A 25,440-nucleotide genomic window follows, 5' to 3' on the forward strand; every position below is an offset into this window, starting at 1 on the left:
ATTTCCCGTCATTTCCGGCCTATAAACCCCGACTTTTTCCACAGGCTTTCAACCCTGCGGCTTATGCGCTGATGCGGCTAATTTGTGCAGTTTTTCTAACGGCCGCAAGGGGGCACGCGAGCGGAAAAGGTACCGGTGGAAGATATCTGCCGAGGAAGTGACTTTTACCGGTATGCTTTTTATTTTATTTATTTTTTTCCAGCCCTGTTAGCGCTGCAAAAGCATTAGCACTGTGCTAGCGTGTTGCTGCCGCGTCTCAGTGATTTTTACCGGGATGGTTTATTTTATTTATTTATTTTTTTTTAAGCTCTGCACTAGCGCTAGCACTGTGCTAGCGCGTTGCTGTTGTGTTACTGCTATATCTCAGTGATTTTTACCGGTATGTTTTATTTTAACCGGCCCTGTTAGCTCTGCACAAGCGTTAGCACTGTGCTAGTGTGTTGCTGTTGTGTTACTGCTACGTCTCAACGATTTTTACCGGTATGTTTTATTTTAACCGGCCCTGTTGCTGCCGCGTCTCAGTGATTTTTACCGGTATGTTTTTTTTTTTTTTAACTAGCCCTGTTAGCTCTGCACTAGCGTTAGCACTGTGCTAGCATGTTTCTGTTGTGTTACTGCTACGTCTCAGTGATTCTTACCGGTACGTTTTATTTTAACCGGCCCTGTTAGCGCTGCGGTCGCGTGTTGCTGCCGCGTCTGAGTGATTTTTACCCGTATGTTTTCTTTTTTAACCGGCCCTGTTAGTGCTGTACTAGCGTTTGCACTGTGCTAGCATGTTGCTGCCGCGCCTCATTGATTTTTATATGTATATGTATATACCGGTATGTTTTTTTTTTTTTTAACTGGTCCCGTTAGCACTGTGTTAGCATGCTGCTGCTGTGTTACTGCCATGTCTCAGTGATTTTTACCATTATTTTTTTTTTTTCTTTCCTTTTTTAACCAGCCCTGTTCGTGCTACCGTGTTGTTGCTATGTCAAGCTAAAATAAGGTATTAAAATTTTGAAAACTCTTTACCGTCTTTCTTTGTAAATATCTCGTGTTTCAATGTGGGCACTTGCGGCTTTTACAAGGCTGCGGCTTATGTATGTACCAAACGCTATTTCCTTTACAAATGTACCGAGTGAGCCTTATAATCCGGTGCGCTCTGTCGGCCGGAAATTCCGGTAAATTTAAAACTTGAGACGAAAAAAATCTCGTCTCACCTCCACGTGAAGCAAGAATTGTGCCGTCGTATGAAAAGGAAATGCGGGAGATGTCGGATCCTGCAGCGTGGGCCTGCCGACAGTGGAACTTGGTGTGCACCTGCAATGATCAGAAAAATACATGCAATTAACAAAAAGAAATAAATAAGAATATTTGTCGGCGAGCATTTCCTGGTGTCGATCACCAATTTTGCACATATCTTCTTTTATGCCGCATATTTGGTTACAATATTCTTTTGTCTCGTAGTTATTACATATCATACAAATGTTTATCAATCAATCACGCAATACTGTATGGACAACCTAAGAGACCTCAGTGTACTCAATACTTTTCTGTTGACATCTGTCATAACCTGGCCAGATCTACCTTGCAAAAATAGATCCCCCCCCATTTTTTTAGCTCGACTTTCCTTACTTAAGAGCGTTGTGACAAGACCCGCACAATCTGGAGTTCTGCCCCAATCTAAGCACAAAAAATGATTTTTTCCCTACTTTTTCCCCCCGTTCTTCACTCCAACAGTAGAAAATGGGCTGTTTCAACAAAAATGCAGATTTTTGTGAAAATAAAAACATCAAGCAGAATCGTCACTCTGACGCTAATACGCAGTATACATGTTTTTTTTTTTTTTTTGCCTTTGTGACACCTTCAAACGATAAAACCACAAAAACAAGACTTAAGAAAAGGGGCGGCGGCAGTTTTTCCAATTCAGCCTGCCGTTCATAACGTTAACAGCATTGTCCCCCCCCCCCCCCCCTTTCTCATGATCGTGACGAAAACCACGACGGCTACTGGTACTCTGTTTATACCATATTTCATATATGTATACATACTCTGCTGGAGCGTGTGGTGTTGAAAACATTCGCGTTGGCCCTTCCCCAAAATTCACCCCCCTCGGTCTCAAACGCCGTCTTGACGTCAAATCAAAAGCAATCTACTGTCATTTGTTTGTCAGTACTGTTAAGTAGAAAGTTGAATTTCACAGCCAAGCTTTCCGAGAAACTCCTTTGAAACCCGTCACGCCGAAAACCATAATTGAAAAACATATACTAGGTGGGAATAAACATTCGGAATCCATCTGACGAAAATAAACGCCCGTGGCAGAGAACGAGTTAAAGCACGATGAAATCAAATAGTTGTCTGTTGTCCTCAAGGCCTAAAGCACCTCTTCGTTTGGAATTCCAAAATAATCCAGTCGGGACCGCGGCAGGAGGCGCGGAATTTAAAGCCAAGGGATGAACTGTACCGCAGACTCGCCGCAAACATTGTTCGAGGGGACCGCGTTCGCGGCAGAGCTCGGGTGGCCGATGGGAGCCTGAGGATTCGGTTGAACTGCGGTCATTTGGGGAAAGAACTACAACGCTGAGGTACAGTGAAGAAAATAAGTATTTGAACACCCTGCTGTACTGCAAGTTCTCCCGCTTAGAAATCATGGAGGGTTCTGAAATTTTCATCATGTCCACTGTGAGAGAGAATCTAAAAAGAAGAACCCAGAAATCACAATGTATGATTTTTTTAACGATTTGTGTGATACAGCTGCAAATAAGTATTTGAACACCTGCCCATCACCTAGAATTCTGACCCTCAAGGACCCGTTAGTCCGCCTTTAAAAGTCCACCTCCACTCCAAGTATTATCCCCAATCAGATGCACCTGCGTGAGGTCGTTAACTGCATAAAGACTCCGGTCCACCCGATCCAGTCTGCAAGACCAAGACCAAAGAGGTGCCCAAAGACACCAGAGACAAAATTGTCCAACTCCACACGGTTGGAAAGGGCGACGGAGAAACTGCCAAGCAGCTTGATCGTTAGAAAATGGAAGAAGCTAAACATGACGGTTAATCTCAGCCGGACAGGAGCCCCGTGCAAAATATCACCTCGCGGGGTCTCAGTGATCCTTAGAAAGGTGAGGAATCAGTCCAGGACTACACGACGGGACTTGGGCAATGACCTGAAAAGAGCTCGGACCGCCGTTTCCAAGGTGACTGTCGGTAATACACTAAGACGTCACGGTTTGAAATCCTGCATGACACGGAAGGTTCCCCTGCTTAAACCAGCACATGTCAAGGCCCGTCTTAACTTTGCCAATGACCCATTTAGATGATACAGATGAGTCACGGGAGAAGGTTTTGTGGGCAGATGAGAGCAAAATTGAACTTTTTGGTCGTAATTCCACTAACCGTGCTTGGAGGAAGACGAATGATGACTTCCATCCCAAGAACACCTTCCCTACTGTGAAACATGGGGGTGGTAGCTTCATGGGTGTTTTGGGGGCGTTTTTCTGCACATGGGACAGGACGACTAATGAGAGGATGACCGCGGGCCATGTATTGTGAGATTTCGGGGAACAACCTCTTTCCCTCAGTCAGAGCATTGAAGATGGGTCGTGGTTGAGTCTTTCAACATGACAATGGCCCGAAGCACACAGCCAGGAAAACCAAGGAGTGGCTCCGTAAGAACCATATCAAGGTTCTAGCGCGGACCAGGCAGTCTCTCCAGACATAAACCCAATAGAAAATCTTTGGAGTGAGCTGAAACTCCGTGTTTCTCAGCAACAGCCCAGAAACCTGTCTGATCTAGAGAAGATCCCTCCTGCAGTGCGTGCAAACCTGGTGAACAACTACAGGAAACGTTTGACCTCTGTAATTGCAAATAAAGGCTACTACTACTCCAAATATTCAGCTACCGTACCAAACATTCACATTGGTTTTCTCAGGTGTGAAAACCTCAGACCCCTCTGTGACTCCTAAGTGGGAGAACTTGCAATATAGCAGGCTGTTCAAATACTTATTTTCTTCACTGCATTTTCCTGGTCCGTTGTTGTTTTATGCTAGTTCATGTCTGGTTGACACTCCGTGAGTGTAAATCTACTCTGGATGCACTTAAAGGGACCTCCAAGTGGGAAAATGTCCCACGAGCGCGCAACTCCGTGACTCACGCTAGCTGATACAAATGAATCGTCTCTGCCTCACTTACCTCAGCGGTCTTGCATCTTAAATAACACTCTCTAAATTCTATAGCGAAGACACCGCGCGTATGCGCCAAGGTCCGAAGCTCCAGACTGGAAACGCCTCAAAACAAACATTTTCCGAGACATAGACACAATTTAAGACTAGAAATAACGACAACACCCCCTTAAGTTCTCAAGAGGACGCGAGTTGTAACATTCCGCGGCAGATAACGGCGATCGATCATTAAAAGATGCCTGTGGAGCAACAGCCCCGGCCGGGGACGAGCGGGCCCCGCTAACGCCCGAACAAACATAACCTCGGTTTATACCGCTACAATTTCATTAATCCTTAAACGCAACGCAAATAAGCGAGTGAAAAGAAAATGTGGCAATCCGGGCTTTTTTCGTTTTTGGGTCTCCGAAACGCGGATAAGGAATTTTAAGTGGGCCCTGTGCCCGCCGCAGATAAGATAGAGAAGCATAAAGAAACACCGGCGCGGCGAGCGCGAGGTGAAAAGAGTGCCTTGCCCTCGGGATACTAGTGGGAATTGAGGTACTATCTGACTTGGAAAAGTAAAATAGAGCCAAGTTATTAACACAGACAAAAACAGATGAGGGGGTCACCTTGAACCGCAGATAAGCGGGCTCGGACTCCGCATTGTCCCGTCTCTCCGGGGTCGATTTGATCAACCCCGTCATCATTTTACTCGCATTACCGCGGACTCGAACTCATTTGACTTTCTTTTTTTTTTTTGTTACATGGGCTGGAATAAAAGCCAAGTTGTCAGTTTGACGTAATGAAACATTTTCTCATTTTAAGACACGTTTTTTTTTTTTTTTTTTTTTGCGCCGCAAATGTAATCCCGACTCAACTGGAGGATTCTGGAGCACTAAAAACTGCAGCCTGAACGAGGTTCTGCACATAAAACAAAAGATGATCATTAAAATGCAAGTAATAAGAGAATAATAACTATTATTTTCAAATAAAAATACAAGAGGAGCACTTTGTACGCAGGAGGTGCGCAGTTGTAGTACCTCTTGTTGCGAGACACGGTGAAGAAGCAAAACTGAGACCTTCAACAACCTCGATGAGGACGCCGGGATCGCTAATGTCCGTGGACGCGTTGCCGAAAATGGAATCTGACAAATCACGGCGTCGCTCACGTTTGCGACAATCTGAACAGCCGATAGTTCCTCACTTGGTGAGTGAGACATAAGGAAGGAACGGTTGAAATCCTGTACGGTTTCGTCCCAGGAGCACGTTGCAGGAGTTGTAGCACTTGAGACGAGTGGCCAAAGTCCAAAAAACGTCGCTTAATCTCTAGTCAATAAAAAAAAAAAAACACGGCCAAAACGCTACAAAAAATGCAAATGGCTCAGCAGGAGGGGGACGGTAACGGCGCTGATGTAACAGGACACCAGCGAAGGGGCGCACAACTAGCGCCGATAGTTCTTGCAGTTGGTCACCAGGAAACTCGTTTTCAAGCCTTCGAGTTCCCGTAATTTCCGGCCTATAATTCGCGACTTCTTCCACACGCTTTCAGCCCGGCGGTGATGCGGCTAATTTGTGCATTTTTTTTTCTAACGGCCGCCGGGGGGCACTCGAGCGGAAAAGGTAAGAGTGACACCGGTGGAATATATGTGCCGAGGAAGTGACTTTTACCAGTTCGGCCCTGTTAGAGCTTCCCCTAGCGTGTTACTGCCGTGTCTTAGTGATTTTTACCTGTATGTTTTTTTTGTAACCGGCCCCGTTAGCACAGCGGCGCTAGCGTTAAACTCTCTGTGAACGTTTTTCAACGTGGGCATTTGCGGCTTTCATACAGGTGCGGCTTATGCATGTACCAAATGGTATTTCCTTAACAAATGTACTGGGTGAGGCTTATAATCAGGTGCGCTCTGTGGGCCCGGAATTACGTTACGTTGTTGCTGAAGTAAGGTTTTCATTCAAGATTTGAGTGGCCCTGTACCCCAACATACAGCGTTTTGATTTTTGCTGACAGGAAATACCTGAATTTTGGTTGCATCTGACCACTGACCGTTCTCCCATGCCTTCTCTTCGTCCATTTTGATATTTACGGGCAAACTTAAGGCCGACCGCTGCGATGCGTTAAAGTTATTTTGGTGACGGAGATCCAAGCTGCCGTCAGATCGCGGATTCCTGACCAGTACAGTAACGGTGCGCCCTTAACTTTATGATCTCACGAGGCAAGATCTTGCATGGACCTCCAGACCGAAGGAATATGATTCCCATTGAGTGTCTTTAGCTTTTGAATTGTCAAAACCTCACCGACCCTTTTTCTGAACGTTTTGTAACACTTCTACAAGCCAGTCCTCGACATTTTTTTGGACAGATCAGAAATCTTCTCTATCTGTGGTCCAAAGTTTGAATCGCACGTTACAAAATGGATTCCTACAATTGGCTCACTTTCTACATTACACTTTAGAACAGGAATATTGCCAACCGGTTGATCGTGAACAGCGTCGTCCCACGTAGGCACCAGGAGCTGAATTGGAAGTAGCCCAATCCATATTTCACTCAATAAATTGTAGCACGCGTCGAGCATATGGAGATGTTTTGACATAAACGCACAGCCAAGCAGTGATATTTTATGCAACTGTCCAAGTGCTTTATTATTTTATGAATAAAATCAAAAACAAAAGATCATGTTCTCCACAGGCATATTTTGTTCATGTTTAACCAATAAGTTATGAAAACCTGCTTGACCCATCTTCTATCATAATATTTTTTGGATTTGATGACTTTCTTGCTAAAATGAATACCATCTGTGGTTAGCGCCCGCCGCGTTTACGGCTCTTTTTACGCGGTAGTCTCGCGCCAGGTGACGATAACGTCGGCGTGAGTCGAACAGTTCTTCCTGTCCATCTGTTAAAATGTTCAGGTTGTTCTTAAATTCCACAAAATCTCAACAAACTGGACCCGCCGCAACGGCGCCCGGAGGAGACGTCCCTCGATCCAGACTGAAAAATCGTCACGTGACGGGTCGTACCATTCGGTCCCGGGTGGCAAAAAGACTGACGATCGTAAAATAAAGTGGATACATAACAACTGTCAACGCACGACGTCGCAGCTTCCCCAAAGACCTGCAGCCGAGCGGTCCACTCCATTTGCGCTCAATTGATTAATCTGCAGGCAGTGAGCGCTTGTCTTTGCGCGCTGCGTTTAGCTAGCAAAGCAACAGAAAACAATGAAATCAGCAATCATTTCTCGCGTTATGATTGATTGGTAACGATGCCTTGGTCAACTCATTAAAAATACATGTAAATACGTCAGACAACAACATAACGGCTGTCAATCTGAGGTGGTGCCAATGATGGGTAGTGACACACACCCCGTCTTCGGCTATTTCTGGCCCGTACACTGTTGTTGTGAAAAGGCTGAGTGTTTATTTACTATCCCGAAGGCTGGCCGGCGTCGCCGAACGCCGGGGGCGGCTCGCTTCCTGTGATAAGCCGCGGAGTCGGGTGATGAAACCGGATCGCCCCCCCTCCCCCAACCGCGTAACGCCGTTTTCGGCACCGTGTGACAACCTCGGCGAACCGTGCCCTTCTCTTTCTCGCCGCCGCGAGTCTCGCGCAAACCATTGTGTCATTGACATGCTATACATAGAAAGATGTGGTCAGATAGTGACGGGAAGTGACAAAGTATAAATACTTGAATGCGAAGTCCAGACTTTTTAGTTTGGTTCCTCGACCTTAATTTGTCAAATTAGGTTTAGGTTTGGGGTAAGGGACTGTGTGTGAGCAACCGGGTGTGAGTAGTGGCCTACAGCAATTCCTTGCAAGTGTTCTCATTTTCTATTTGTATCTTTGAGTGTTTTTTTACATTCCAAAAGATACTCAAAGTGCACGGGTGACTGTGTACAGTACAGTAAGAGGCCCCCATAGCTCAGCGGTTAAAGCATCGGTTTAGTAAACCAGGGGTCGTGAGTTCAGATCTCCTCTACTCCGCAAGAGGCGTTGCGTCAGGAAGGGCATCCAGCGTAAAAACATCTGAGAAGTCACCCTGTGGCGACCCCTAACGGGACAAGCCGAAAGAAACTTTACTGTACACAGTATACACTGATACCTTGAGATATGAGGGACTTGACCATTTGGTTTTTCAAGATACGAGCACCAATTTTTTTTTTTTTTTGTCTTGAGATTGGCGGAAAATCTTTAAAATTTTTCTACAAATGTAGTGGCAGCAAAATTTCTCAAAATTCAGCGGCGCCGCGCTTCCCGGGATCCGGTCACCATCAATTCACATCGGTTTCCTTGCAGGGGAAGGAAAATATCAGCCGGTTAAGCCGGTTTGTCAGGTGCCAATGGACCTTTCCGACCTGTCAATCACTCGTACAGTAATAGCCAATCAGATAGCCGCATTGTCTTGACACGCCCTTCTCGCCGTATTGTCCCACAAGCAATGCTGGTTGCTAATAGTGTGCGCTTGGAAAATTCAAGGGGGCCGATTGATTCATTTTCCAAAGCCTAAAACACGGTTGAAGAAGTGTCGATGATGGATTAAGGCTCGCGGAAGAGTGCACGTTCAACTAAATGGGGACAACATCGACAAACACAAGGCGGTATATGTTGGAAGGAACAACTTTCACTTTGTTAGCGCATCACTGACCTGGATTTAAATATGAAGTCCGTGAGGCGTCAAACTTTTTTTGTATCGATGGCCAACGATTCGCCATAACTCTGACATTGCGTCCTGCTCCCCCCAAAATCTCAATTCCGTGTACATATCTTTGCGTGAAATAGTTGAGACCTCTCTCTCGCACTCTCTTGGACAAGTCTGACGCATTTGGCAAAAAAACATCACTGTAATATGCGATAATCGACTTTAAACGTGTTCCGTTCAATCGCCGTTTTCGAAGCTAGTCGGACATGGCTAAGGGGGCGGAGCTTAAGATCGCCATGGGAAAGGTCCGTTAGATCCCTCGGACAATACATTAGATACATTCATACATACATATCTCACGTTTTCCAAATCTTTTATAGTGTTTTACAGAGCAATATTGTGTGTCGAGTGCAATTTTTCAGGGAAGCTGGAACACATTAATTGCGCTTCCATTTATTTTCTTTTTTTGTGGAAATGAGATCCGAGCGCCTCAATCGCTACATCCCCCCCCCCCCCCCTCGTCACGATTCGGCTCGTACATATTTTACAGCTTGTGACACCAAAAGTAAGAAGTGGGGCGTAGAAGAGCGCGAGCACTTTTGCACAGACAGTCCGCCGAGCGCCGGAACCGCGAGAGCTGATAAATCGCGGAGGGAACAGCGCGTCGGGTTTCACCAGTTGATACCGTTCCACCCCCCCCGGGGGCCAACTGTTCTCGCCGAGCAACCCGAGTGTCATTATATGAATACAACCCCCCCCCCCCCCCCCGCCGCCGCCGCATCAAAACCTTTACAAGCGCACACCTCAGAAGCATTCGACGACGGCCACTGTGCAGCCAGTAACGACGTCTCGCGCCGACCTTTGTCGCTTTGCGGGGATCAAGTGGCCAAAACGGCGGCCCGGGACAGCTGCTCGGGTCATTCGCGGAAGTCAACCAGTGCCGACACCGACGCGGCTTTAGTCCGCGTCGAAGTATCGCATCAGATGCTCACGAGAATTCCGAAGAAATCTTTAGCGGGGCAAAATGCAACACCCCTTTCCGACCAGAACAATCTCGGTTCTTTCCAGGGGTCGGGTACTTTCCGAGCCCGAGAGGAAATCTGAACGTTCGCTGGCGGACGGCGGCAACCGCCGCAAGCCCGACTACTGTTTTATTAGCTTCCAAACAAATGGGGAGGGAAGATGATCCAACCGTTTGGAAACTTGTAACAGATGTTTATGATCAAGCGGTCTTCGGTTAGTCATCGGTTTCTTGATCTTTTAATAAATATTTTCAGCAGACATTGGAGAGACGACCTCTTCTTTTACGGACTCAAGTAGGAGATGCGAACCGAAAAAGAACTTTGAATTCCTCCGTGGAGTGTCATCTTCTGATCAACGTCCAGCCGACGTAAAGGAGACGTTTTGAAAACGGGCCCAGGTGTGTAGAGACAAAAACAGTTCCAAGAACTAAACCTTGTTTTTCTAGCCTGTTGGTCCCTCATTGCTTATCATGCTAAATCCTCCCAATGCAGGACAGTAGAATCCCACCCACCCCTAATAAAAATAGAAAATTGAGTGAAAGCATTAGGCCAAGCCCTGATAGACAGTAAAAGCACGGATTGTACGGTGATGCCTCGGTTCCCGACCACAATCCGTTCCAGAAAAGGGTCCGAGAAGAAATTTGTTTGAAAACCAAATCGATGTTTCCCATTACAATGAATGGAAAAGAAATAATGCGTTCCAAGCTTAAAAAAAAAGCATTTTTTTTTAGCTTTTCCTGATAATAAACTGCATTGTAGAAATACATTTATAGTCTAAATACTTTATATAATAAAATAATTTAAGAAATATATATATTTTTTGCTTGAAATGTATGCTTTAGTAGTAGAGTACGCTAGGCTGGGAGTGCGTTGCCGTATCTGTAACGACTCAGAATACAGAAGAACAAAATGCGCTGGTTGCGCCGCGCGCGTTACGTCATTAGCGGGTTTTTTTTCGGGGGGGGGGGGGGGGGGGGGCGTTCAAATTGGTAACAAAACGCGTTGTGGGTGGGTCAACTGCTTGCGGCGCGTGCATTACGTTAATTCCGTGTTTTTTCGGGGGCGTGGGAATTCACAACAAACCCGTCGTGGCTCCGCCGGTCTGGCCGCGCGCAATACGGGAGCGTTCGAGTACCGATTTTCGTCTGAAAACAGAAGCAAAAAAAAAAAAAAAATCTCGAAATTTTCCTTCGAAAACGGGGATGTTCTAGAACCGAGGCTTGACTGTATTTTCACTGGTGGAGACGGCACTTCATCACCATGAAGCTGAATTGCACTTTTAAATTAGTGGGTTGGAAACGTCACCAAACAAACCCGCCGATTCTCATGTGGGCAAACATCCGAGTATGTGCCACTTAGATGCTAATGCTAATCTGCGCAGCCAATAAAACTCAATGCAGCTCTGCCTACCTTTTCTCCGACATGATAGTGTTTTAGTCAGTGCATTCTGGCCATAAAAATTGAAAGTGGCAGATCTTCGCCCAGTTCTTTGTTATTAATTATGTCAATTAGCCAAATTTTGAAGGGAGAATTGAGTAAGAAATTCTGAATGGCTTGTTCACAGACACATTTTAGCAAATATGTAGCGCAAAAAAAGATTTACTTGGTTATTTAGCTCCGTAAACGGATAGGTGAGCGGGAAAGCACGTGAGAATCCACAGGCGGCAAAGAATCTCCATAACAACCCAGGCTAAACTAGAAAATAAGGTAAATATGCTCCTCTGTAGCATGTGGAAGTATCTAAGCCTGTCAATGACCTCACAGTGTAACATTCAACCAATCTCTGGGGGAATTCTGGGAAACCAAGACCTGCACCCTTCGTGCACCAGGTACCAAGAACCCCCCCCCCCCCCCTTTGATTCCGGTCGACCCGACTGGGGGTGAGCAATCACTCGCAGCGGGAGTTGACCGGGAGGGCCGACTCAACTCGCCATCGCCGAAAGACTCGAGCCCGCGTCGCTCCCAATCGGCGGCAGCTGTGCATCAAGGCGCTGCACGTGATTGAGTGCGATTGATCCGCCCCGCATATTTCTGACCGTGAGTAATACCGGAGACCGACGGACAAGGGGGAGGGCGGCGGCGGCGGATAAAAGAACACCATCGACTCCTTTTTAGGCTCGTGATTAGGGCAGAGGGCAAATTCTCGAGGCATTCAGACGAGGGGGGGCACCACCGGTCAGGAAAAAGTCATGACTATTGCGAGCTGCTATGGGACGCGCGGTAAATATTTAGTTTGGACAAGGAGATGTCGTAAATTCGGAGCGCTTTCGTCCAATCTCTCACGAGTGCGCTGCTGCAGCGAGTGGTCTCCGAGGAGAGACGCCGTCGCGACGGCGAATACGCAAAGCGCAGCCGACCGCGCGTCGTTTGCGTTATCTGATTAAAAAAAAATCGACTGTCGAAGGAGTAATTACGGCGTAGCCTCCCCCCCCCCCCCCCCGTTCGAATAATCTGGATTAGCCCCTCGCGCTGGTCGAGCCATTCCCCACTCGCCGGTTACGGTCTTGTATGAAATATATAACAGAAGCGAATTATCCAAACGAGGGGCCCCGCGAACGTGAATTATAAGAAAAGACAAAAGCAAATAAATGAACGTTCTCTCAAAAACACGGAAAATGTCTGCCTTTTGGCACGAAATTTTTTTTAGGAAACATACCGTTAGTTGGTGACATCTGGTTACTTCTAACAGTGTAAATTTAGAACACTCGGAAAACTTAAAATATGAGTCCAAACAACGAGAGAGAGAGAGAGAGAGAGAGAGAGAGCGATAATGATAGATAGATAGATAGATAGATAGATAGATAGATAGATAGATAGATAGATAGATAGATAGATAGATAGATAGATAGATAGATAGATAGATAGATAGATAGATAGATAGATAGATAGATAGATAGATAGATAGATAGATAGATCGATAGATCGAGAGAGCGAGAGAGAGATCATGAAATATCAAAGTGAGCGATAAAATGGGTGATCTACAGGGCCAGTGCTAACAGATAGGCCTAATTGTATTAACAGTTGTCAATTATATCATATTTGAGGAAATTTACATCGTTTGGATACGCTCCTGGATATTTTTTTTTTTTGCACCTCGGCTTGCATAATTGATCATATCGGAACACAAGAGTGCACTGCACTTTGCCGGCAACGTCCAGTTTTTGTCCGTCTTCGGTTAGATGTGTTGATCCAGTTTTCGTTCCCATCTGCACGGGAACATTTTTTCCAAGCCGTGCCCATCTGAAAGAGTTTTTTACTCCATGGTTTTTATCAATTTCCCCGGCACGACTTTTGCCATACTGGCAAACGCTCAATAACACATGCGTACATATGTCTATAAATTATAACTATGCCATCGTAAAGAGAATGCATCTCTATGAAATGTTAACATCGGAGTGAAAATACCGACAAAATACCCCCAAAATGCTTCCGGAAATTGGAATGTTGTCATTATTATAAAACACCAAATTTAATGCAAACGCAGAGCAATGCCGTTTTCCGCTATCAACAGCTGTGACTAATTTCACGACGAGCGTTGCCGACAGATGCTGGCGATAGCCGGAAAAAAAAAAACAAAACAAAAAAAAAATTTTTTCAACGGATTTTCATTTTCAGATGAAAAAACTCGGAATGCCGCAAATCCGCGGAAAATTCTCGTCCCTGCACAAAGGCTCCGGGAATCCAGCGACCCCTTGTGAGGATAAGCGGCTCGGAAAACGGATGAATGATTATATAATGGACTTTCGTCGGAAACGCTTGCTGGTATGTACCGGAGCACACGCGTCCTCGAAGGTTTTGGCTCCCGTTAAGGATGTGAAATAATCGGACGGTCCGACAACGCCAAAACCAACCGATGACTTCAGCATTCTTCAGGAATGGAACGCGACGGCTAATTGCGTATTAATAGTGGAAAATCTACAAAGGCTAACGTGATTGGGCCTTCCATCGACTTGCACGCGGCTGCACTGAAAAAGCACGTCGAGTCATCCGCTTACATAACGGCTTCTATTGTTTTGTGTTTGTTTTAAATATACTTTTATAGCAGAAACGGCACCGTAGTGAGCGTTGTCCCGGCCCGGCCCAGACATGAATATCCAAACAACGATGGTGAAATTTGCTACAGACGTCCACGGCGCCCCAATGATTAATCCTAATGACTCCGGGCTTGACCTCTGACTTTGCTTTTCGGAGCGCCAGCAGGTGACACACGCCGACGACGAACATCTGCTGAGATGGACTGGCCCACATTTTTCATTTTTTATTTTTTTTTATGAATCCCAGATGATGTGTGAGAGGACTTGGATGAGATCTCGGATGTTCGAAAAAATAAATATAATAAAAATCGGATGGGAGATCGAGAGCGGTGTTAAAAAGAAATTCCCATATCGTTTGTGAAGATGATAATTAATCAACATGAACAACATAAATGATAAACCTGCTCATTTTTAACATCATAGCGATGTCATTGTTTGCATTTTCTCCAACATTCTCGAATACCAAAGTGCAGCTGGAGAGCGAAGAGGATGAAAACAAACTCTGGGCCAAGCCCCGGTGTCGATCCGCTCAAAACCATTTCAGTTCTGGACAAAAGGAATTTTCAACCAAGCCATCTAAAATTTTTGCACGTTGAAACCCTGTCAGTCAGAAAAACGGTGTAAAAAAAAAAAAAAAAATAAAAAGGGAATCCCTGGTTTATGACATTTTCGAGGATCCCTTGGACGTGCCAAATGAAGTTTGCGGGGACGAACTCTCGAAAACGACCAAATAACGGAAAATGGCCGTGGTGAACTGGTGGGCCAAGTTCACTTTTTAGACTTAAACCCTACAGAGTATGCATTTTACCTTCTTAGTGGGAGATTCAAACACGAAACCCGTCAGAAGACGCAAACGAGGGAAAAGGGCTGCAGTAGATTGTTGGACCAAGTCCATACATAATACAAATATACTGCAATCTAGACTGAAGTACTCTTTGTATTTGTTTATAAGCACATAGACTCACACTGAGGTTTCTGTCCCAGATCTGGATGGTTCCGTCCTGACAGCCGGCCGCGACGAGCTTCCCGTCGCGGCTGTAGGTGCAGCACGTGGGGGTGACCTTCTTTCCTTGGAAAGAGCGGGGCTTGAACACCGACTTGTGCTTCTTTTCCGACGTCACGTCCCACGTTCGCACCGTTCTGCAGAGAGGGAACGGGAATGTCATTGATCTTCAGCCGGGGCAGCATGAAAACAAGTCGTTAAAAAAAAGGAAGACATCGGTCCAAATGCGTCGGCTCGTGAGAGACCCGCGAACTCCACGCAGGTAGGGCCGGGATCGAACCAGTGTTCATCCTCAGAACTGTGAGGCCGATGCTTTACAGCTGCGCCACCGTGTCGCCGGGACAAGGCAAAGTTGTCATAAAACTGGTTAAGTATACATTTCGACTATTCAAAGACTGAAGACGAAACGGGATTCCAAATGTGTCTGTGACCCCGCTCCACGCTCCGGTGAACACCAAGACCTCGTAAGTTCACGAGGTCAGGCCAAGGTGTGTAAACATCCAGCCGGGCCTGCTACTACTAACAGAATTCCTCCTCTGCCGCCGCCTACGACGTCGCCGACGCGCCCTCCCAAAGCCGTGTTTGGACAAAGCCTAACAATGTGAAACAAATGCCAGCTCGAGACATACAGCTTGAGTAAGAGCTCGCGAGGGTCCGAGAAAACCCTTTTTGATCTGTCGCGGTGTTTGAATCAACGCACGGCAAAAGGAGTTAACGAGCCAAGCTAGGACAGCACTCAGACCTCCGCCGCGGCGGAATAATCCTAAACACGTCCGTCTTCTTCACTGAAAAAAAAAAAAGAATTCTGACCTACTGGGTGGTAAAAGTTCCACTCCCGCGGTAACGTACATTGCAAAGACGGCTTTCTTCTGGGTCGCAATGCGGATTTCCTAAGACAAACTCTCGGCTAGCGTCGACAGAACAGAACCGGACAGGATGACAAATGAGTCCAACTGCTGCCTCGCACTGACGTCTCTATTATGTTGACGCAAGTCCAGGGTTGACAGTCAAGACAATCAGAACCGCATAACATTTCACATATCACACAGAACATTGTTATCCTATTTATATCCTCGTAGCATTCTTCCCTCACTTGTCAATCAGGCCCAAAGATATTTGAACTCCTCCCTCCTCTTGGGGTAGAATCTCATCCCTGACCCGGAGAGAGGACCATGCTATCATGGCTTGATGAACCCAACAGAACCACGTCATCTGCAAAAAGCAGAGACGTAATACCGAGGAAACCGAACCGAAACCATCTGCGCCTAGAAATTCTGCCCATAAGAATTATGAACAGAATCGGCGACAGCCTCGGCGGAGTTCAACCCTCGCCGGAAACGAGTCGGACTTACTCAAGTGAACAAGCAAAGTGAACCCCCGCCACCTTTTGTAGTCGCGAAACCCAAACTTGCGCTAACAGAACCATTTAGGTGCCAGATGCGTGAAAATTTCCATGACCTTTCTGTGACTCTTCCAGTCTGTCTGTACAATCTGTTAATAAAACTAAGATCAGTGGTCCCCGTTCTCTCCGACATGATTTCATTTTTTGCGTCAATGAAGAACGTGGCTTGTTGTGGAAAAGTAACACCAACACGTGTGGTATGCAGAAGCCAGCAAAAACAATCTGGTCCCGTTCCTTATCCCTGCACCCTTGTTTTCCGTTCAGTCAACAGTCCAACCCCCCCCCCCCCCGCCCGTTCCTGCAACACGACGGCTTCGGTGAATGTCATAAAATGAGGACCATTCATCTCCAGTCAGGCGTGGGCACTTTACGCGGTAGTCCGGCGGTTCGCACATCAGCCGAGGAAAGACGACGCACCCTCTGACCCCTCAGATTTTATCCGACCATCCGGTAACAGGCCTAGTGGGGGGCGGGGGGGGGGGGGGGGTGATGGTCGCGCAGATCGCGTTCCACGGTGTAGAGATAAGGATGACGTACAGGTAGATGCGCACAGGTGGTTGTGTGGGGTTAGTTTTTGGTCAGGTTCTGATGACTGCTGCGTGACGGCAGGCTGACTCAGTGGGGCTGTGTTTTGAGAAAGGAGGATTAACGGGGGGGTATTTGAGGATTCTTCCATCCTCCATCGCAGCCCAGCAAAATAAAGTGGGAGGGGGGATTTGGGAGGAGGAATAATGAAGCTGGAGAGAATCCACCGTGGTCCGAGCAATGTCACAGGAATTCCTGTAAAAGTCGAGGCTGGCTTGAACTTGACGCGGTTCAGTTTTCACAAATTCACCTCCACTATTTTTCACAGAAACCCCCACTTACTCATGTTTTTTTTTTTTTTTTTTTACTCAAAATCCTGCTACTTTGTTTTTTTCCATTTGAATTTTTTGTTCATTTCAATTATAGTGAGTTTCAAATATTCCAAGGTTTTTGCTATTCGCGGTTGAGCCTCATCACCCACAAATAACGGAAGTTCACGTATAGAGTTCGTGCAACTACGTCACCAGAGTCATGCGACTGGCCATAGTGCCGGTCTAGCAAAGACGGCACGAAAATACGTTACAGCACGACGCCCAGAGTTTCGTCCGATACCATTAAACAATAAGAAGGCGATAATAAACGTACGTGGAAAAATGAGAGACACTTGGCCTAGATAATATCTAACACCGACATCGATGTTTTCGCCGATAAGAAATTGGACCGTTAGCCCGCTTCCGCTTGTCTTGGACAACTGAATCGACACATGGATCTGGTGAGTAAGTCGTCGAGATTTACACAAAGAGTTTGAAAGCGTAAAAAAAAAAGTCTGGACGCATACAAATTCTTCGTTGCTGGAGCTTTTCTCAAATTAAGAATAAATCCCACGTAGTGATGGAGCCACTCGGATTTTTTTCAATACAAATACCAATATTTAAATAAATGACCCCTGGTTTTACACAAACTCGTATTCATTAACTATGATTAGAAAAAAAAAAAAAAAAGACAGCGAGTCGGCTCCTCGTACACGGAAGCGCGTTGCGGACATACGTTGAACTTCAGTAAACCTCACCATGATATATTTTTTTTTTTAATATGCATTGTTCTCAAATGAATCCAATGTGTATTTAAAAAAAGAAAATAAATCGCTGGGATAGGCTTCAGCCTCCGTACACAGAAGCATGTTGCGGCCACACTTTAACCTACGTAAACATCACCGTGACCGGTGGCATATTTTCTTTTTTCTTTTTAAAATACGCATATCGGACTCATTGGAGAACAATGAAAAAAAAAAAAAAAACATCTGTCGGGGAGAGGTTTACAGAAGTTTAATGTGTGGCCGCAACACGCTTCAGTGTACGTTGGAGACGTCTTTTTTTTTTTTTTTTTAAACGTATTGTTCTCAAATGAGCCAACTTGGCATAAATACTTCTTGGTAATTTGAGATAGAGAAGAATACATGTAATTTCTACCTGAAGTGAAGTGATCGCTACACAGTCGTGTGTATTTGATTGGGCACAATCCGTCACGTTTAATTGCCGAAATCCATCCATTTTTTTTTTGGTCTTTTCAGCTGGCATTCTATAGAATGATCTCTTTGAATATCTGTCTCGTCTGTTGGAACAACCAAGCTCCGGGCATTGGGAATATTCTGTTCCGGTTCAATGCCCCCCCACACTGTCAACCAGTTTTCAACAGTGCTTGGGTTCGAGGTAGTCAGGGGCTAATAGTTGCGATTAGCGAGGAGAATTAAGGCTGTATCCCAAAACACAAAAATAGGCAAGGGAACAGATTTTTTTCATATTTGATTTTAGATTTGACAGTTAATGGAAGAAAAAAAAAAAGGTTCAAAGGGGGAAAATATATTGGGGAAAAAAAAGAAAGAAAATGACTTGGTTCTACTACCAAAAAGGGAAAATGGTGTGCCCACCCCCTTTTTTATATATAAAAAAATAAAAATCCCCACTGTTTTAAAATATTTTTTCCTTTGTTTTATATCAAACAAAGTTATGAAGGAGAGGTGAAAAAGAATGTGCGTGTGTGTGGGTTTGTGGGGATGGGGGGTAGAAAGAGGTTAGGATTAGGATTAGTAAAGGTTAGGGTTGTTTAGGGGTTAGCATTAGCGTTGGTAAGGGGACGTCTATGTTGACCGTTTTTCAATGTTAGGATTATTTGGTGTTAATAAACCACCACAGTCTTAAGATGGACTACGCAACCAAAACAAGATTCAAAATTCATCCAGGACTTGGTCTGGATAAGGACAAATTCTCCCCTTGATGGTGTGGCATGCGTGCGTGTCGTCGGGATGGATACGGACGACTAGCGGTGTATAGCGGGCCGTCGTCTGAGACGCACTGGACTGTGAATGAACCCGACACGTCAAACTACATCGCTCCGACCTACGGTTACATATTTCTGTGCAGCGAAATAACAAAAATACATCACCTGTTCAAGGACACCGAAGCAAAATTATTCAAACTACCCATTGTGTGTTTTTCTGTCCTTAAAGGTCCACTGTCATGATTTTTAGTATGTTATTAATGAAAGCCGGCATGGACCCATCCGTTTTTTTCCACCACAAAATATGATTTTGACGTATACGGCTTTCTGTAACTCCCGCCATGAAAATCCTCTCGGGATTTGTTTTCGAGAAGAAGCAGGAAGTGACGTACAGGGCAGTAGCGCACTCAGGCGGCCTCGTATGTTTCTATTAGTTTTATCGGAGGGAAGGTAGCTCGTTGTTCCTTCGTGTTAGCCAAAATGCCGACTCGTCGTATTGCTGGACATTGCTCGAACACTCGGGAGGATGGATTCGCTCTTCATACTTTTCCAAAAGACCCGGTTCGTCGCGAAAAATGGATTACACGGGTGCAAAGGACGAGAGCTTCGTGGGTTCCAAATGACAGGTAGGCGTGTACACAGCTACTAAAAAAAAAATAATAGTTGGGGGGGGGGAAGTCATCCGTAAGTCAGGGGTGCTAAATGTGTCGACGCGGGGTGGCTCGTCGCAACGCCGCGAAGGTGGATTGGACAGAGAGGCGCTTTGGCCATGATCCGCATATCATCTAAATATGACTCGAAACGATAGGGTAATATTGCCCCGGTCACTTCACTCGGTTTTGAGATGTTCTCTTCTTCGAAAAGAGCTTCCGTGACAGAAAGGGCGCGTTCGTCTCCCATTGTAGGTGGCGCAGCGTGTTTTCAATGGTGAGTCTCCCAGTGTGATGTCACAGGCAGAATATGCACCCAATATGGCTACCACTTAAATGTCGAATGAGACTTCCGCAACGTTCCACATGGATGACGGGCTCTCCGCTCATATTTATTTTTTCGTATAGACATTGACGTGAATAACGCTATTTGTATTTTTCATGACAATATCGATTTTCGCATGTTTACAGGCATGACACTTGACCTTTAAATTTTCTCCATGTGTGCTGCCACCTTGTAAGTGGGCCAAATGACGGGAATCCCAAGAAATATTTCTCCAACTGTACATTTTTGTCTTGTGGGTGCAAAAATGTATGGATGACGTGGATTATATTATTTCGTTAATTTTAGGAATCAAAAATCTGCCTCGATTTTAACTAACACTAACAATACTTTATTTGAACGTTGGTCATTTTAGTGGTATTTTCATAGCCAAGTATTTTTTTTTTTTTTTTTTTTAGGTGTTACTTCTCTCGTCAAGCAAGAATCGCAAGACAATCCCCTTCACCACCCGCCGTCACGACTTCCTTCCAGCGGAAAACGGTCCACCGCTGGTGAATTTTGCGGCCGTGAATGCGCGTCGGGGGAAACCGGAGCATGAATTCAAAGGCTTTGGGCGCTCCAGTGATCATCCCTAATAAAGCTATTCACAGAAACGACAAAAGCGGCTCTGTGGACAGGAAGGACGGGCAGAATGGCGTCGGGGTGAATGTTTTGAGGCGTATAGAAGGTCGATGAAAACACCCGACGGTACAGTTGGGGCGACCGGGGTCCACGGAAGAAAGCCTTTTGATGGTGACCGTAGACGACAACAGGGCTTCATTTTCACGTGGCTTCAAAAGAAAAAGACATTTTGAAGCTTTCCCACAGTCTGCCAGGTGTCCGCCACGTGTTATCAAAACACCCCCGACAAACGAGAATTTCAAAACTCTTTTGGCCCTGTTATTTTAAACGGCAATCCTATCCCCCCCCCTCGACAGCGTGGCCAACGCCTTTCGTTGCCACGACGACAGGGGCAGCAGCCCGGGGTCTACGAAAAGCCGCCATAAATGTTCCTGCAGGCAGAGAGTCAACAAACTTGTTGATTGGTTGCAGGCCTGTGAGTGCGGCGTATGCGTGCACGCAAAAATTTGAGCTACAAGCGCAGACAACTTCACTATAAGCACCAGTTTGGCTTAACTATAATTATTAAAAAAAAAAAAAAAAAAAAGGAGCTAAGTGTGCTTGCTTCAAGCTATGGATTACCGCTCCCTCCTGAAGTTTATTTTAATACTAACTAGACATAAAAGAGACAATTACACAATGTGTGTTTACCAAAACTGCGCTAATGTCTTATCCAAGTCCACTAACAAAATACAATCCACAATACAATGCAAAATGCCATAGACGGAGTAACTAAATGAGCATTGATGTTGTGGTACTAATTCTGTAAACAACTTACATTACATGCAGATGAAGCATTCAACAATATATATATTCTTTATCCCATCCATCCACCCATCCATTTTCTTAGCCGCTTATCCTCACGAGGGTCGCGGGGAGAGCCGGCACCTATCCTGGCAGTCAACGGACAGGGCGCGGGGTACACGCTGAACTGGCTGCCAGCCAATCGCAGGGCATCGCATGGAGACGAACGACCAATCACACCTAGGGGCAATTTAGAGTGTCCAATGAATGTTGCATGTTTTTGGGATGTGGGAGGAAACCGGAGTGCCCACCCGGAGGAAACCCACGCAGGCGCGGGGAGAACATGCAAACTCCACACAGGCGGGGCCGGGATCAAACCCTCAACCTCAGAACTGTGAGGCCAACGCTTTACCAGCTGAGCCACCGTGCCGCCTCTATATCCCATATAATTGAAAAGTAGATATCTTAATTGATCATTTTTTTCCCATTTGACGAAAATGTGCAATATAAATAAATTTGTTTTGCTTTACGACTGTATCTCATTAAATTGTCTGTCTGGATGTATTATATTGCCGCCGAGTGCCCAAAATGAATACACCAGAATGAGCAGCACAATGCCCACAGAAATATCACGAGACGCAAACTTTTTCATCCTTCACATTCTATTTAATAAGTTGGTCTCTTAAATACAATACAATAAAGTTTTAGATTTCAATGACATTGTTATTGTGTTTTTAGGGGGCGCTGGAAGGGCTTCCTGGCATTCATTCCATTGGGGAAAGGTGATTTGAGTTACAAGTGGCGGCACGGAATGAATTAAACTCATAAGCCAAGGCATGTAATTCATTAATCGCAAGAGAAATAAACAATTTCAAGCGGGTCTGAATACACCATGTACGGAAACGCATTTTTTTTTTGTCAGCTAAAATAAGGTAAAATACCGGCAACGAGCCAGATTCGGCGTCGCCGTAATCGATCGACCTGGGGCCAGCTGCAACACCCCCCCCCCCCCCTTTCACGCTCGACCGCCGCTGACGTGCCAGGGGAGGATTTCCGAGAGGCTGCGGCGAGAGTTGCGCAAACACGGCCACATCTGGGAGGGTTTTTCGCGCCGGTAAACAGCGGGGCAGCGGCCTTTCCTGCTTCAAATGAATAACCGCACCGCTGCTTGTCACACTCACTCAAATCCACATTCTTACGGCGGACAAATTATGGAAGACGGACTTTTTAAATGCGTGTACATAATTTCAGTGAACCTCTGAATTTTCGCAGTTGGGGGGAATGCGGGGAAATTCTCCTCACTCGGTCAAGAAAATGAATTTGGAGCCACCTGGTGGCATCTTGATCCCCAAAAAACCCAATCTGAAGTGAGTTGAGGAGCTCCATTTGGACAAAAGTAGTTCTTTGCGACAGTTACAGGGATGAGAAGGACCGATTTGAGAAAAAACACCTTCGGCAACGCATGCATGGGGGTGGTGGTGGGGGGGGGGCATTTGGGGTTTCAAAAAGGGGGTGCGCCCCCCTTCGGGCACAATTTTTTTTTTTTATATAAAACACAGTTAAACGGTGACCTCTGGTTACTTCTAACAGTGTAACTACAGGTCAATCATAACATTTTGAAAACTGAAAATATGAGTCCAAGCAACCAAAATAATTTTGCCTAACTTCAGACATAAAAACGTAGACCGAGTGAAATTTATAATCTAATAATCTACAATAATCTACGTGATCGCAGCCCCCCCCCCCACACACACACACGAAATTTTCTCAACGGATTTCCACGTTTCACAAAAATGACATTTTCATCTGAAAAATTGTCATCCCTGCAGTTATGAGCAAATCAACACCAATTTTTCTCCCATTCGCAGCAAAGTTCAGTCACTGGAGTTCCTGGCCATCCATCAAGGGTTGTTTAATTTGGATTTATTTGATGTTTTATTGATTTTTTTCATATCCTGTTCTGCCTCCACGAGTGAAAATGTTTGAATCCTCCTGCTCAATTTTCGTAAAAAAAAAAAAAAGGGCTCGAGTAGCAATCCACATGATTTGGCCGCACCCCTTTTGACGAGGTATTTTTATGGCGTACAATATTTTCACATGACGTAAACACTGACAGCGACTCAAGATATTTGTTAAATAATTTACTGTAGACAAAATATTTGTCTGCAACGAGCAGTGGCAGACAAAACAGATCGATTAATTTGAAAAAAAATGGATCATTTGGACAATTTCATAATCATAAGGGCCCCTTCCCTTCTTGCTTTGGGAAAACCATTTCATTTTGCAAATTACCACCTCCATATGGTTGACATACATTTCAAACCAATTGGGAGAAATCAGAACTACAACTATCACTGAGCTATAATTTAATAAAATCAACAAAATGTTGCAGCAGGACGCTTTTAATAATTCATACGGACGGCACGACGGGAGCGTGGCGACGACTCGCTCACCCGTCGTTGGAGCACGTCATGAACTCCTCTTTTAGTTTGGGATGCCAGCAGCCGTCGTTCAGCATCGCCGTGTGACCCTGGAAAGAGCAGGAAGTTAGGGGGGTGGGGGAAAATAATAATAATAATATCGTAATTCCCAGCCTACAGAGCGCACCTGGTTACAAGCCTCGCCGAGTACATTTGTAAAGGAAATACCATTTGGTACACGCATAGGCCGCAGCTGTGTAACAGCCGCAAGAGCCCGCATTGAAACATGAGATATTTACAGTTTCATGCTAGCGCAGCGCTAGTGCGGAGCTAACGGTAGCGCTAACGGCAGTGTCGCGCTAACACGAACAAGGCCGGTTAAAATTAAACTTACCGGTAAATATTACTGAGGGGCGCCAGCAACACAGCAGCAACACGCGAGCACAGCGCTAACAGGGCCGGTAAAAGTCACCTCCTCGGCACATACATACCCTCGTGAGGATAAGCGGCAAAGAAAATTGACGGATGGATGGTTTTGATGGGCTTGGGTGTACCAGCACATGATTCGGTCTCACCATTTTTGGGTGACTTGCTACTCGTGCAAAATGTAGCGTCGAGTTGGATTTACTAATGTGCTTATAAAAAATAAAAAAACTGGACTTGGTCCCGATCTTGTTCACTTTTACTTTAATTTCTCTTTCGTACATTTATTTATGATACAAATCTATAAATAACGTCTGAAAACCTCCTGCTTCTCCATTGAGCTAAACAAGAGTCCGCGGTTGCGCCAAGTCCAAGTTTAATGCACAGCACTTGCAGGGCTATTTAAAACACACGTCCGGTGGGAATTCTGCAAGATTAACGATCAAATTGGCCGTAAAAAGGAAAAAAAAAAAAAAAAAAAAGTGGAAGTAAAGTGTGGCGTGACCCCTTTTCGCCGTTTCATCTGCGGGAATTCCTCATAACAAACGACTCAAGTTGAATAACAGGAGGAGAGCCCCTTCGCCCCCGACAGCGGGGAGCTTTTTAGAGTGCGAGGAAGAGGCCTGTGATGATTTTTTTTTTTCGTGACCGGGACGAGGCGCGTAATGGGTTGGTGGCTCCGAAGCAAATCTACAAAATAGTAGAGCAAGAAGACCATCCATGCATTCATTTTCTTTGCCGCTTATCCTCACGAGGGTCGCGGGGAGCGCCGGAGCCGATCCCAGCTGTCAACGGGCAGGAGGACCCTTATGAGGATAAGGGGCTCAGAAAACGGACGGGATGGATAAATTGCCTCAAGGTGTGATTGGGAATGCGACTGTTCATCTCGATGTGCCCTGCACGATTGGCTGCCAACCAGTTCAGGGTGTACCCCGCTTCCTGCCTGTTGACAGCCGGGATAGGCTCCGGCACTCCCCGCGACCCTTATGAGGATAAGCGGCTCAGAAAACGGACAGGATGGATAAATTGCCTCAAGGTGTGATTGGGAATGCGACTGTTCATCTCGATGTGCCCTGCACGATTGGCTGCCAACCAGTTCAGGGTGTACCCCGCTTCCTGCCTGTTGACAGCCGGGATAGGCTCCGGCACTCCCCGCGACCCTTGTGGGTATAAGCGGGCTATGTTTTCACAGCAATATACTGTGCATCCAACGGGGCATTTTTTT

General features: G+C 45.7%; 1 protein-coding gene across 2 annotated transcripts in view; it reads right to left on the bottom strand.

Moving 5' to 3' along the window:
• LOC133490949 (WD repeat-containing protein 70) overlaps window positions 1-25,440 on the bottom strand; it is a 46,094-nt gene that overhangs the window by 14,763 nt on the left and 5,891 nt on the right. For both annotated transcript variants that reach the window (XM_061801692.1, XM_061801693.1), the window contains exons 9-11: window positions 23,826-23,902; window positions 14,794-14,968; window positions 1,203-1,302 (exon numbers count right to left, since the gene is read on the bottom strand). In XM_061801692.1, coding sequence (XP_061657676.1) covers window positions 1,203-1,302; window positions 14,794-14,968; window positions 23,826-23,902 — 352 coding nt within the window. The remainder of the gene's footprint in view (window positions 1-1,202; window positions 1,303-14,793; window positions 14,969-23,825; window positions 23,903-25,440) is intronic.

This window comes from Syngnathoides biaculeatus, chromosome 17 (genome assembly GCF_019802595.1).
Source record: "Syngnathoides biaculeatus isolate LvHL_M chromosome 17, ASM1980259v1, whole genome shotgun sequence".
Classification (NCBI taxonomy): Eukaryota; Metazoa; Chordata; class Actinopteri; order Syngnathiformes; family Syngnathidae; genus Syngnathoides; species Syngnathoides biaculeatus.